This window comes from Dunckerocampus dactyliophorus, chromosome 14, assembly GCF_027744805.1.
Source record: "Dunckerocampus dactyliophorus isolate RoL2022-P2 chromosome 14, RoL_Ddac_1.1, whole genome shotgun sequence".
Lineage (NCBI taxonomy): Eukaryota > Metazoa > Chordata > Actinopteri > Syngnathiformes > Syngnathidae > Dunckerocampus > Dunckerocampus dactyliophorus.
This window is the reverse complement of record NC_072832.1, coordinates 23194045-23206629: the sequence shown is the minus strand read 5'-3', so window position 1 is coordinate 23206629 and position 12585 is coordinate 23194045. Positions and strand designations below refer to the sequence as shown.

Genomic DNA, 12585 nt, shown 5'->3' with positions numbered 1-12585 from the left:
TTCCAGACCGTTCTTATGTCGAATTGTTCTTAAGTAGGGGAAAATGTAATATTACCAATGATATAGGTACTACATGTACATGTATGCATATACAGTATATGCGTATGTATGTAAATATGAGTTTGGATGCAGTAGTAATATTAAACAAGGATAATTAATGAAAAAAAAACAATAATAAAAGTGATATAATAATACGTAATGATAAATGTTATTTACCTTTGAAGAGGAGTGGTCGAGCATACGTTGTTGTGGTGGAGGAGGAGGAGTTATTGGAAAAAAAGGACAAATGGTCGTTGTCGTTAGACTCTTCTAAAAGAGGTAGTGTTCTGTGGGTGGTGTAGAATTAAGCAGGCCTATTAACTCTTCATAAACTTTACTCACACTCTCTGTCCGGGTTGTACAATTTAGCTTTCCATTTAGCTTTATCTCCCCAGCGTCTAACTCACATGTGTCAAACTCGTGCCATGGAGGGCCGAGACGCTGCAGGTTTTCTCTCCAACCAGTTTCTTCAGCAGGTGATTTAATTGATGAGCTCCTTCCCTCAAACTGAAGGTGTTGATCATTAAAATCACCTGCTTTAGTGACTGGCTGGAAAGAAAACCTGCAGTGTCTCGGCCCTCCATGGCACGAGTTTGACACCCCTGGTCTAACTCTTCCTCTGTTGGTCCCATTAGCGCTAACGCTGCTTCTGTTGGTCCCATTAGCAGTGTCACAGTGCCCTCTACTGGTCAAGCATGTAGCAGTATAAATACTGTTTGAGCGACTACATGGCAAAATAAAATAAAATATAGACCAGTCTGCTTGTGTTCGTATCCGTGAGTGTTCGCTAGTTGGATGTTTGTAAGTTGGAGACCTAGTGTATTATTTATATACTATGTCATATACAGTATGCTAGAAATGTTGCTATTGGTTGTTCTGCTATGGAGAAAATTGAAACGCAAGTATAGATGATCAGTTTACAGCGTAAATTATTGGGGCTGTACAAAAAAAATAACTAGTTACGTAATAATCAGTAATACGTAGGCTGATTAATACATTTGCTGACTGGCGGAGTAACATGAGAACACTGAGAGGAAGGACAGCATTACTTTTGTGTTTTTCAGTTAACGTTGAAAATGTATGCCAATGTTTTGCCGCGGTGTACGTACATTTTCCAGGTGGCGTACAATGCGGCGCACGTCTTGTCGTGTTGTTAATACACTGTGTGAGTCCAACTGTGTTCTTTTATGTATTTTTATCACAAAACGTCAATTATCAACAAAGACGCAAGCTTGCTAAGTTACAAAAATGGTAACCGGAACAGGAAGTCAGTTACGTAGCCCTTCTATGATATCATCAGTGGTATTTTGGTCATTTCAAGCATTTCCTGATTATGGGAAAAATTTATTCAGTTGGGGTCTGCTTTTCGGTTCGTCAGACCTTCTGGAACAAATGAATGACTAACCAAGGTTCCACTGCATTTAAGTTTAAACGTCATTATGTCTCCCAAGACAGCGAGGCAGACTTGTCTGGTGGCAGCGCGTAAAAGAAAGTGAAAGTAAAATTAGACATGGCCAACATTGGCTGCATGCCGGGTCCAAGCTGCTGAAACGCGGTGCCCATCATGAAGGATAAAGATGGTATCCTTGAACATGTGAAAGTATCTTCTACTATAAAATGGACAGCGAAAATCGGGCAATGTAGTGGTCTCATTATTGAGACGTCGTCTCCCTCCCTTGCAACAGCCTTTCCAGTGTGCAACACAACCACAGGCATAAAAGTAAGGAGTTGTTCCCTTTTGTCTCACTGTTTCATTTAATTTGCCTATTTAGTGTTTTATTACTGCATTTTAAATGTCTTTCTTGTTTTCTGAGTTCAGTGTGAGTGACTTTGGAGTTAATTTAGGTACGATTTAGGTAGAAGTTGCGACGTAAACCGAAACTTGGACTTACATCACTGGCTAGGAAAGGAATTTGTTCGTAACCCAAAGAACACTTGTAATTATTAAATTGTTTTAATGCGCTGGTGAATGTCCTGAACTCCTGTTTCCATGCCAGAGCTGAACTGGTCTCGTTTGGGGAAATCAGAATCACCTCTGCGCCCCATTTCCGCAATCAATTCCACAGAATTCTTTACAGTCAATGAAGTGATATTAAAGTACTTTGTCCCTCATTAAAACCACGGGAGCTTAACCGCTTAATGAGACAGTTGATGACTTTCCTTTTGTGTGTTATGTTAACATAAAGTATGTGACCCATTATTTTGTTTCCCTATCCAGCATAATAAGGGAACCATTTCATTCAGCTTCCTCTCCAGTCCATACATGCAAATGAGTTACTAGTAAACGGGGCGGACATACAAAGACTTTATTGTCTATTTACATAGTTGAGATGAAGTGAATAGATTCATTTTCTATGTACTGTATATGACTTGTTTATGACTCATTTTGTCCATTGCATCCCGTGCAGGTGGCACCACCCAGGATGGACATGACTTTGGCCGAGCTACAGGAGATGGCTGCCAGGCAGCAGCAGCAGATCGAAGCTCAGCAACAACTCCTGGCTTCCAAGGTACGGGGGGGAGGGGGAGGGAGGGGGCGGAAGATGAAAGTCCAGACAGGAGCTGGTAGAGATGATTGGATATGGAGGATGAAGAGCTTAAGTGGTGGTGATAAAAGTAACAATAATGAAAGGAGATTAAAGGAGGCGAGTGTTAAAAGAAAACACATCGGAAATTGTCTAGTCGCTGCGATATGGAGGTTGCGAAAGAGCGGTGACATGATGGCTGCAGGTGCATTGTTTGGAATTTGAGGAGCCTGTGACATTCTCATGGCACATTTGCAGGGCTGCTTTTCACCTCGACAGGAAGCCATACAATATTGCACATTGTATGCTCTTTCCACGTGCAGTGGAACCTTGGTTGGCGTCATTAATCCGTTCCAGAAGGTCAGACTCTAACCGAATCCATTTTCCATAAGAAATAATGTAGATCCAATTAATCTGTCCCAGAAGGCGAAAAATGTTTTAATTACATATTAGGGAGATTAAAACGTGACAAGATTTGTCGTTTAGAGAAAAGCTGTATCGCGAGGACAGGGCAGGCAGAAGCCAATCAGACTGTAAACTATGGCATCGCGACTACGAATGATAACATACTTTAGATAGGTACGTTATTAATCTCCAAGAGTAATATGGGAGTGGCAGTGTGAAAGGCATTTTTGGAAGTGCACATTTAGTGCTTAGGCACATCTTGCAATCCAACCTACCTTGGTGTTCACAGCATCAGTGTCAGCGAGTGACATGTATTATTATTATTTTATTTTATTTTTATTTTTCCCTCATCGGAGTTAAACAGCTGCTTGCTACTTGTTGATGTCCAAGCAGAAGCTGGAGTAATTCTACATTTGACCAATTTTACTTAAGATTTGTCAGATCAACCCACGTAGATATTTAGAATTGTCTGCACCCTCAGTCACCGAGTGGTTCTATTGATGCTCATTGCATCTATCTAAGTGCCAATTTTGAGCACCGGCAATCACCGGTTCCATTTCATAACACACCTCGTACATAGAAGAGATCCGTGTTGACAATTTAGCGATATGGTTGATATTTAGCAAGTAAGGGTGGTTCTTGTGTCATGCATTTATTTTGTAATTAGATACAAGCCATCAATAAAGGCGACTTGTCCGCCGAGTGGAAGTGGGCGCCACCTCTGTAACGCCGTGCAATGCGTGTCTGAAAGCTGTAAAAATTCCTCCACAATGCAACCCAGGCCTTGACCAATAGCGCCAGAAGGTAAAGCTTGGACACACTCGCCTTCCTGGCAAAACACACAGGAGTGTCCAAAGTGTGGTGCAGGGGCCATCTGTGGAACATGGCTCATTGCACAAATAAACAAAAACCCAGTAAAAGTGGAAAAATAGACCAAAAATGCATTTAGAACTAGAAAAAGCTAAAATGTTGGTACTGGTGACTAAAAACACAAAGATTTGTTTTTAAATATATGTATAATGTGTTTTTTTTTTTTTAATTATAAATTGTTTTAAAATTTTAACTATCAAAGGACAGCTGGACAACCCTGATGTAAATAAACAAGTAGACGAGAAAAACAGTGAGCTGTTATTTATCATTGTATACAATCATAAATGTGGTTTATTTTGGTCTCAAAAAATGTTGACAATAATATCTTTGAGCATCAATTTATGGGACAAACATTTGAAAACGCACCTGCATTGTTTTGTGACTAATAAATAAAATAATTTGCTTGTCCAGTCCTATTTTTTCATTGTGCTTTTCTTAAACTTTATGTTAAAATCTCATCTTGCCTCTTTCTCGTGGAGCCAATCTCGTGCATCGTCTCGTCTTGTGAATTGGGTGTTTCATGACACCCCTCGTACATACTCATGACAAATGAAATGGATAAACAAACATTCGATGTGGCAGCGAGATCAACATGGACACCACCGTCATGATTTGTCGTGAGTTATTTTTTTAAAATCCAATACTGTTTCTCACCTCAAGTCGCTGCTTTTCTTAATGATCACGGCTGCAAAATAACCCAAAATGGAGCCAAAGAAAGTTGCATTTGCCAGCATTTTGATAAAGGTGAGAAACACTTACTGAATTCAAAAAATAAGTAAAAGTAACCTTAAATGTTTATTTGTCCCTTTCATTCATCATTTGTATGTATTTAGAAATGTTTTAGCAATGTGAATCTTTAATTGTAAAACTATAAAACCATGTTTTGTCTTTTAAACTTGTAGCATAACTGTGTTAGCAAAGAACTACAGTTTCAACCACTGATGCTATCATAGATGGGCGACGAGGTTGACTTCCGCTTCCTGCTTCCATGTGGTAGCAAGCTGATAGGCTGCTAACAAGGACGCTCTGTGATTAAAAATAGATATGTGAATAGACAATGTATAGATGGATATAACAACTTCATCTTTAAACTTTAATAACAATTTGGAGCGCATTAAAAAGTGGAAAGGAAAATGTAGTCTCGTTTCACCACATGGTCATTTATTAACAGGTATATTATTGTGAGACAAGGTGCACAACGCAGCAGCTACAGAACCAATGTTGTAATAGTGGGAAGGAGCCCACTGCACAGCCCGCATTAACATAAACAACAGTACGAGAAATGTAACACATGTGACTTTCACACCAACAGCTGAGTAGCATAACCAACATTTTAAAGCACATGCAGAGGTAAACAAAGCTGCTGGATGCTGAGCACTCATGATGATCCTTCAAATGCATCAAATACGACATCAGTAGGTTGTCTCCAGCCACAGATGGATATTGGCTTTTGTAGACCATGACCATAGGACCTGTTAACCGAATGGAGACGTCATTGGGAGCATTTACGGTATTAAAGAAAAATATATTGTTTACACTCGGCAGCCGTGTGTTACCTGTGCATGTGGCATGGAATGTGCTGTACCTTGAAGCCATCATGAGCGCTTGCATGTGTCAAGTAAACCAACAGGAATTACACACCAGCACACATGACTTCAAACAGCGTTTCAGAACCTGTTCCTTACACAAACTAAGTCATGCAAATCAAACCATTTCCCTTCTTGTCCCTCCAGGAGCAGCGCTTGCGCTACCTGAAGCAGCAGGAGCAGCGGCACCAGCAGCAGGCCTCTGAACAGGAGAGGCTGCAGCGTCTCCGGGATAACATTGACAACCAGGAGAGTCGCCTCAAGAAGGTCCGAGCCCTCAAGGGCCAAGTAGAGCAGAAACGTCTCAGCAATGGCAAACTGGGTAAGTGCCTCTTGCTGGGAATATTTACCGCTGAAGTTTGTCATACATTTACTGAATACAGTGGAAGCTCCAAAGTCCCTCTGGTAGAATTCAACCTTCCCCATCCTTCTCTACATCTGCAGTCGAAGAGATCGAGCAGATGAACAACCTTTTCCAGCAGAAGCAACGAGAGCTGGTGATGGCTGCCACCAAGGTGGAGGAGCTCAACCGACAGCTGGACTTGCTCAAAAACGGCAAAATGGAGAGCTTCCACGACAACCAGGGCTCTGTGGCTGAGCTTGACCGCCTCTATAAGGAGTTACAGGTGCGTCACACACATTGTGTGTACAGCACCTTATTTCCAGTGAGAGTGAGCATCCTGTTTCTGTGTCAGATGAGGAACAAGCTGAACCAGGACCAAAACTCCAAACTGCAGCAGCAGAGGGAGAGCCTGAACAAGCGCAACATGGAGGTGGCCGCCATGGACAAGCGGATCGGTGAGCTTCGCGATCGGCTGTGGAAAAAGAAGGCAGCACTGCAGCAGAAGGAGAACTTGCCTGTAAGACACTCTCTCACACACACACACACATACATTCTATTTACATAAAACAACATCAGCAGTGTTTACACTTGTACGCATTTTGCGTCCGCATTGTCCCACAATTTGCAGCGGCAGTTCCGATCATTTATTTATTTATTTACGGCACGCCTGAAAAACGCAAAGACGAGTTTGCGCACTTCGCGTTCAGTTTACGCATAAGTTACGCACTTGGCATGCAATTTGTGACCGCAAATGGTGCACATTGGCGTGAAATGACCAGGCTCCAGCACTACTTGTTTACATCTTGTCAAGTAGTGTTTATGTCAAGTGCACGACAATAGTACATGCGATGCACATTGTTCCTGCGTGGGTATACATTGTCACCACCACTTCCCGCAGCTGTGAAGCAGTCATGGCATTATTTGGTGACTCCACGTAGCAGCAGGTATCACCCCTATAGCTTCATTCATTGCTGTATTTGGGACCTACAGGATAGTGAACCCCAGTGAAGAATGACAAAAAGAAAGATAAGTCTATATTTAGTCACAGTTGCAGATATAGAATGTGCAAAGAGCAGGAAGGAGGCAATAAAATAGAAAAAAGAGGCATCTCAGGGGTTCCCCTAGTATTTTTTGTAGCTGTGGTGGTGGGCTGCATGGGAGGCGGCCTGCCTCCGCTGTGTCGCGCTGCTGCGTCGCTGTTGCAGGAATAAAAAAATAAATAAATTGACTGTCTGTAGTAATGTCAACATTAGGGTCGTTTTCACAGGCTTGAACAACAAATGCATTAATTAACTTTAAATGCCACTCCTGCCACACCTTATCTGTCAAGTGCCAACAGGGCAGACAGGTGATTTCGGTGCTTGTTTTTCAAAATAAAGTGTAGTGAAACGTTTTTATGATATTTGGTGGCGACGTTTGTTCTCCCCTTTCTTAGCCGCCGCCGAGGCACGGGAGCGAATCAAGAGGGGGCTTAATGTCAACTGACTGATATATGGCATCTACGAAGTGACGGTTATGATATAGGTGAGGTGAGACCAACATCGCCGTAATGGGCACCCCTGATATAGCAATGTCCATTCATACACTATTACTTAACATTGTTTGACTTAAAAAAAAAAAAAAACAACAACCTCATTTCCAAGTTGTGGTGGCTTTTATTGAGTGGTGGCGCCCTGCCACGATCCATTACATGTTGCAGAAACCCTGCAGCTGACAGTGTGGGAGAGGGAATTGCTGACTAGAAGACATCGCTTTGGGCATTATGATTACTTAACAGAAAATCACAAGGAAGTTCCAAGAGGCTACAGAAATTGAGAATTTCCCCACATCTTGCTCCAAGAGCTGTTGGAAAAGTTAACCAATTTATGTGAATGAGACACGCAGAGACACGCTTGGATACCGGCCGCATTGTTTGCGCAGACTGTAGGTTGTGGTGCGTCCAAGTTGCATTCATGACTAGTTCACGGAAATTATGCCTGCCACAAATTGTGAACATTCTAACATTTTCTTTGCGCACTGGCACTGGCCCTGCACAGTTTACACACACTTCACACCTGTTTACCACCAGTTTACTCATTGGCATGCAAAATTGCGTACCACTGCGGGATGAAGTGTGTGCAAGTGTAAACACCCCTTTACTTTCATGCTCATGGAGGTTTTTGCTGACCACAGATAGGAATAGGTTTGATGATAGCGCCTCCTAGTGGATAAAAAGCTCACATAGAACCACCCGAGGCCTCAGCTGCCCCTCAGTGGTGTCCAGTGCAATTTAAGGTCCCATGCACTTTCTGCTTTTTTTTTCCCTTGGTGGGAACCTCACACACTCTTTGCTACATTGTTGTGTTGCATGTCAGTTTGCTGAGCTGCGCGATTTTGACTCCCATTTGGCAGAAGCAACTCCTGTAACATGTGAGCGGACTTCTGAGTGCAGGCTGACATTGCAGACAGGCCATAATGTCAGGGGAGATGCTATCTCCTCTGGCTACACACTTGAAAGAAACAGGAAAAGGGCGAGAGCGCCTGTTTTTTTAAAGGCACACCGTCATTGTCTTGAAAATGGAAACAACATGCCGAACTTGATTTTATTTTTTCATGAACACAATGCTTTTTGGATTGTTTGTTCCAGGAGAGAACATGGGCACATGTGTACGCAAGATGATGTTTCATGCAGTACTGTGTGAAAACATATATATTTGCTGCAAGTTCCATTATTTATTCCATCAAATGAAGCTTCTCCATGTAATTCAAAGCTTTTAGAATGCAGAATGGATAACATCTCCAAGCAGTGCTTCTCAACTGGTTTGGCCGCAGGACCCACTGTCACCCCTGAATGGCAGGCGGTGACCCCACTTGGGGGAATTGTACAACTCAAATTTCTCAAATAGCTTACATGTATATTTATGACAAGACAGTGCAGTAGGAATTTGAGGTAGCGCAAAAATAAAATAAAATAAAATACAGCAAGTTTAATGAACATTTCAGGAGCAATATGTTTTTCTCCACAAACTTAAAATTATTTTAACAAGTAGCATCAGCAAAGGTTTTGTTCTTTACTTGCTAGCTCAGCAGACAGATAACAGGTTCTCAATACAGACCATTTCAAAGCTTTTACTTGTTGTCTGTAACGTTCAACATAAAGGAAATGCATTTCAACGAATGCGCTAGGTTGATGCTAATTGACATTGAAAAGCCAATACAGAAGAGATATCAAACTCGTTTTCGAGGGCAACAGTTATTGCTGCCCTCAGAGGGTCACTTAAACTGTCAATATATAAGAATATGAATATAGCATCATATTATTATTATTATTATTATTATTACACAATTGGCCGTGCATTTGATTATTGTATTTTTACGAACAAATTGATGGATAACTTGCTGTGATATGAGAAGTGAGAATGTCAAGGGGACGAGCAGACATTCAAGTATCTATCTTTTGATAACAAAAAATGCTTGGAATATCTTGTTGCAGGGTCAGTTAATACTCAAGTTGAGAAGAATTGCACACGGTACAATTTGACTGTCAAAATGAAGGAATAATACATTTAGAAGGACGAAAGGTGAAGGGCATTACTGGCACACATTATGTTAAAATGATGTGGCAGGGACTCTAAATTGCCCATAGGTATGAATGTGAGTGTGTTGTTTGTTTGTATATGTGCTCTGCAACTGGCTGGCGACCAGTCCAGAGTGTACTGCCTTTCGCCTGAAGACAGCTGGGATAGGCTCCAGCATACCCGCGACCCTAGTGAGGGCAAGTGGAATCGAAAAAGGATGGATGGGTGGATGATGTGGTGGGCCACACTAGTGTGGAGGTGTGAAGATCGTTGTAAACTAAAAATACCATCGCTCCTTTCTTATTGAATGGGCTTCTAATCTCTAATTAGTCGGCAATTAAGTGATATTTTAGATGTTGTATTTATATTGACCAAGGGATACAAAATGGGTGGCCGCTGCCCGCGTTAGACAGGTGACCGCTATACACAGGGTCTATAACACGTACATTTTCTGCGGGGGGCTTTTTCAGTGGCCACTATAGGCAGGTGGCCGTTCTATACAGGTGGCTGCTAAGACAGGTTTGACTGTATACCAAATCCAGAAAAGATAAACACTACTACTGTGAAAAAAAACCGACCATACACATATAAACAATATACAATAAACCTAAAACATGAAACCTATCCAAGTGAGTTTAAGAGTCATTTTGTGTGCTAGTTGTATCAAAAGTCCAGTGATGAGGGGTGGGAAAACATTAAGCGCACAAAAAACCTTATCAACCACCTGAAACGGCAGCATCACTACAATGCCAGGGGCATGTTTTGCCACGGTGTTTGAAAAGTGCAAAAGGTTTACCAGAGACGTCTGTGGCGTCACATCGGCTGCTTGGAGCATGTGTCCGAATATAGTGCACCTTGCTGGGCCACATCAGGTGGCTCCCTCCACTCTATACTCTGGTTTTCCTGATAGTAGTCATGTGGCAATAGTAATGTCATGATATTTGATTAGGACAAATCAACAGATGCAGTTGGTCAAATGCAACTTTTTCCTTCTTACTTCCAGGTGTGCACAAACTACAGTTTAATCTAAATGTAAAGATACTGTACCTGTACATACAAAAAAGTCATTGGTATCCATCTGGAGAAGCAGAAAGTTATTGGTATCGGCTTGAAAAAAAAAAGTGCATCCCTGATAATAAGCATAAAATACCTACAGTCAAACACTTCTAAGGCTCAACAAGCGACAGGGCTGGCATATTTGACATCTTAGACAGGAGACTTCTAACCAACGTTGTTGGTCTTCCCCTATAACGGGTGGCTTTCAAATAGCACTACAGAGCGTTGTCGCCACCTGTAAGAGTACTATTTATACATGGACACCCTGCTGCATAAACTATCTTCTTCAGAATAAAAGCGCAAGATTAAGTGACCCACCAGTTGAGAATCTCCAATCAAAAGGTTATGAGGTGTAGAATTGTTATAATGTAGACATCCTAAAGGGGCTTTATGAGGAAACATAAATAACAGTTATGAACTACTGTTTCTTTGGAGAGAAGCCTGTTATTATTTTTGAAAGCCTATTATTATTTTTGCCATTTTGTAAACTGCACAATGAAGTAGGACCAAGTGTGTGACGCATTCAGATGAGAGGCCCTGAAAAGGCAAAAAGGTGATTCACCCAGCCTGCCTGGAATCACAATGAGCAAAGCTTTTTTACGCCAGCACAAAGACGCTCTCCATCCAACAAGTGTCTGGCTGACATGCAGCACACACACTGCTGACTAAAAGGGAAGGCTTTTTTCTCTGAGTTGGAGAAAAAGGTAATACTTGACAGGAAGTGTGTGTATATATATATATATATATTTTTTTTTTGTAAAGGGGGGAGTTATTTGCTATTTTGAACTGCTGTTGCATGTTTGTGCTTTTGTTTTCTCAAGAATGGCTATCCCGGTAAAGAGAGGGCTTCAAAAGACACACATCCTCAGGTAATCCAAACTAGCGTCGGTGCGGAACATCTGTTCCCTGTTTCCTCTTCGGTCTTCAGTTGTCACTTTGCACAGGTTTTATTGACTGTGGCAGGCAGTGTGAGTCACGCCTCCATTAAAGACATACTGCATGTTGTAATTCATCAGTGGTCCAAGACAAGGTGTTCTGGGGCGATTTTTTCAAGTTGAAGGGGGAGTTTTGTACTCACATTTAAAGTCAGTGTTTCTAAGTTTGTTGCAGAGTACAAGGTACACCGTATTTCCTCATACAGCAGCCAGACATATTTATTTGTACAAGGTTTCCAATAGGGGCCAGGCTTTTAACTGCACAAATACAATTTAATTGCAGTATTCAATACAGGTGGTCCTCGGGTTACGTACGAGTTGTGTTCCTAGACGGTCATGTATGGTCCCTCCTTTATCGTGGTGAATCGGTTCTAGACCAGACCAAGATAAGACAATTTCCGCAAAGTAGGATTTCTTACATACATTGTAGTTAGAACATAGAAAGCCTGTTAACAACCTTCTAAAAACGGTTTTAAACATTAGAGCCATCCTAGATATGAACTAACACCACCATATTCACCTTTACACTCCTATTACCCAATATAGAAGACATAATATATAGATTCACACATGTACTTCCTGCAGGAGCCATTGTCTCATCAGTGTAACATTACTGACCAGTGTAGAATACTACATATCATCACAACATCTTTGAATGCGTATTCTGACTGCCTAATATTTGTATTTTCATTCATTTAGTCATTTTTATGATTGAAAATGCTTCATTTAGTCAAAACAGTATGTAAAATTTGCTTAAATATGGATAAAAAAATAAAGTCAGTATTCAACCATGAAATGGCGATGGTTTATTAATTAATATATTTTTTGAAAAAAACGCGATAACCGTAAAATTTGAGGCATGAAGCAGTTATTTGTACAACCGTCCCTCGTTTATCACGGTCAATTGTTTCCAGACCCAACCATGATAAGTGAATTTCCACGAAGTAAGGATTCAATATTAATAAATGGAATATTTTTGTAGATACAGCATGGAAAACCTGTTCATGACTTTTTAAACACGGTGTTTACCATTATTAGAGCCCTGTAGACATTGAAATAACACCCCTGTAGTCACCTTTACACTCCTGTTACTCTGCTTACATCACATTGCGCAGGTTACAGCGTCACTGCAGGGACACAAATGGCCACCGCTAGCATAGCAAGCTACTAAGCTAACCAGTTAGCCTTTCCAATTTACTTATTTTCAACTTAAGAACTTGTTTTCAAACTGAGTGGAGCAAAAGGACAAAGAAGCCAAAAACTTACCAC

General features: G+C 41.3%; 1 protein-coding gene across 3 annotated transcripts in view; it reads left to right on the top strand.

The window, feature by feature from the left end:
• The window catches only part of LOC129193687 (apoptosis-stimulating of p53 protein 2-like), a 57735-nt gene that overhangs the window by 25560 nt on the left and 19590 nt on the right, over positions 1-12585 (top strand). For 2 of the 3 annotated variants that reach the window (XM_054798153.1, XM_054798155.1), the window contains exons 6-10: positions 2448-2549; positions 5573-5747; positions 5870-6051; positions 6121-6285; positions 11203-11250. In XM_054798153.1, coding sequence (XP_054654128.1) covers positions 2448-2549; positions 5573-5747; positions 5870-6051; positions 6121-6285; positions 11203-11250 — 672 coding nt within the window. The remainder of the gene's footprint in view (positions 1-2447; positions 2550-5572; positions 5748-5869; positions 6052-6120; positions 6286-11202; positions 11251-12585) is intronic. The other variant, XM_054798154.1, reaches the window with a different exon arrangement.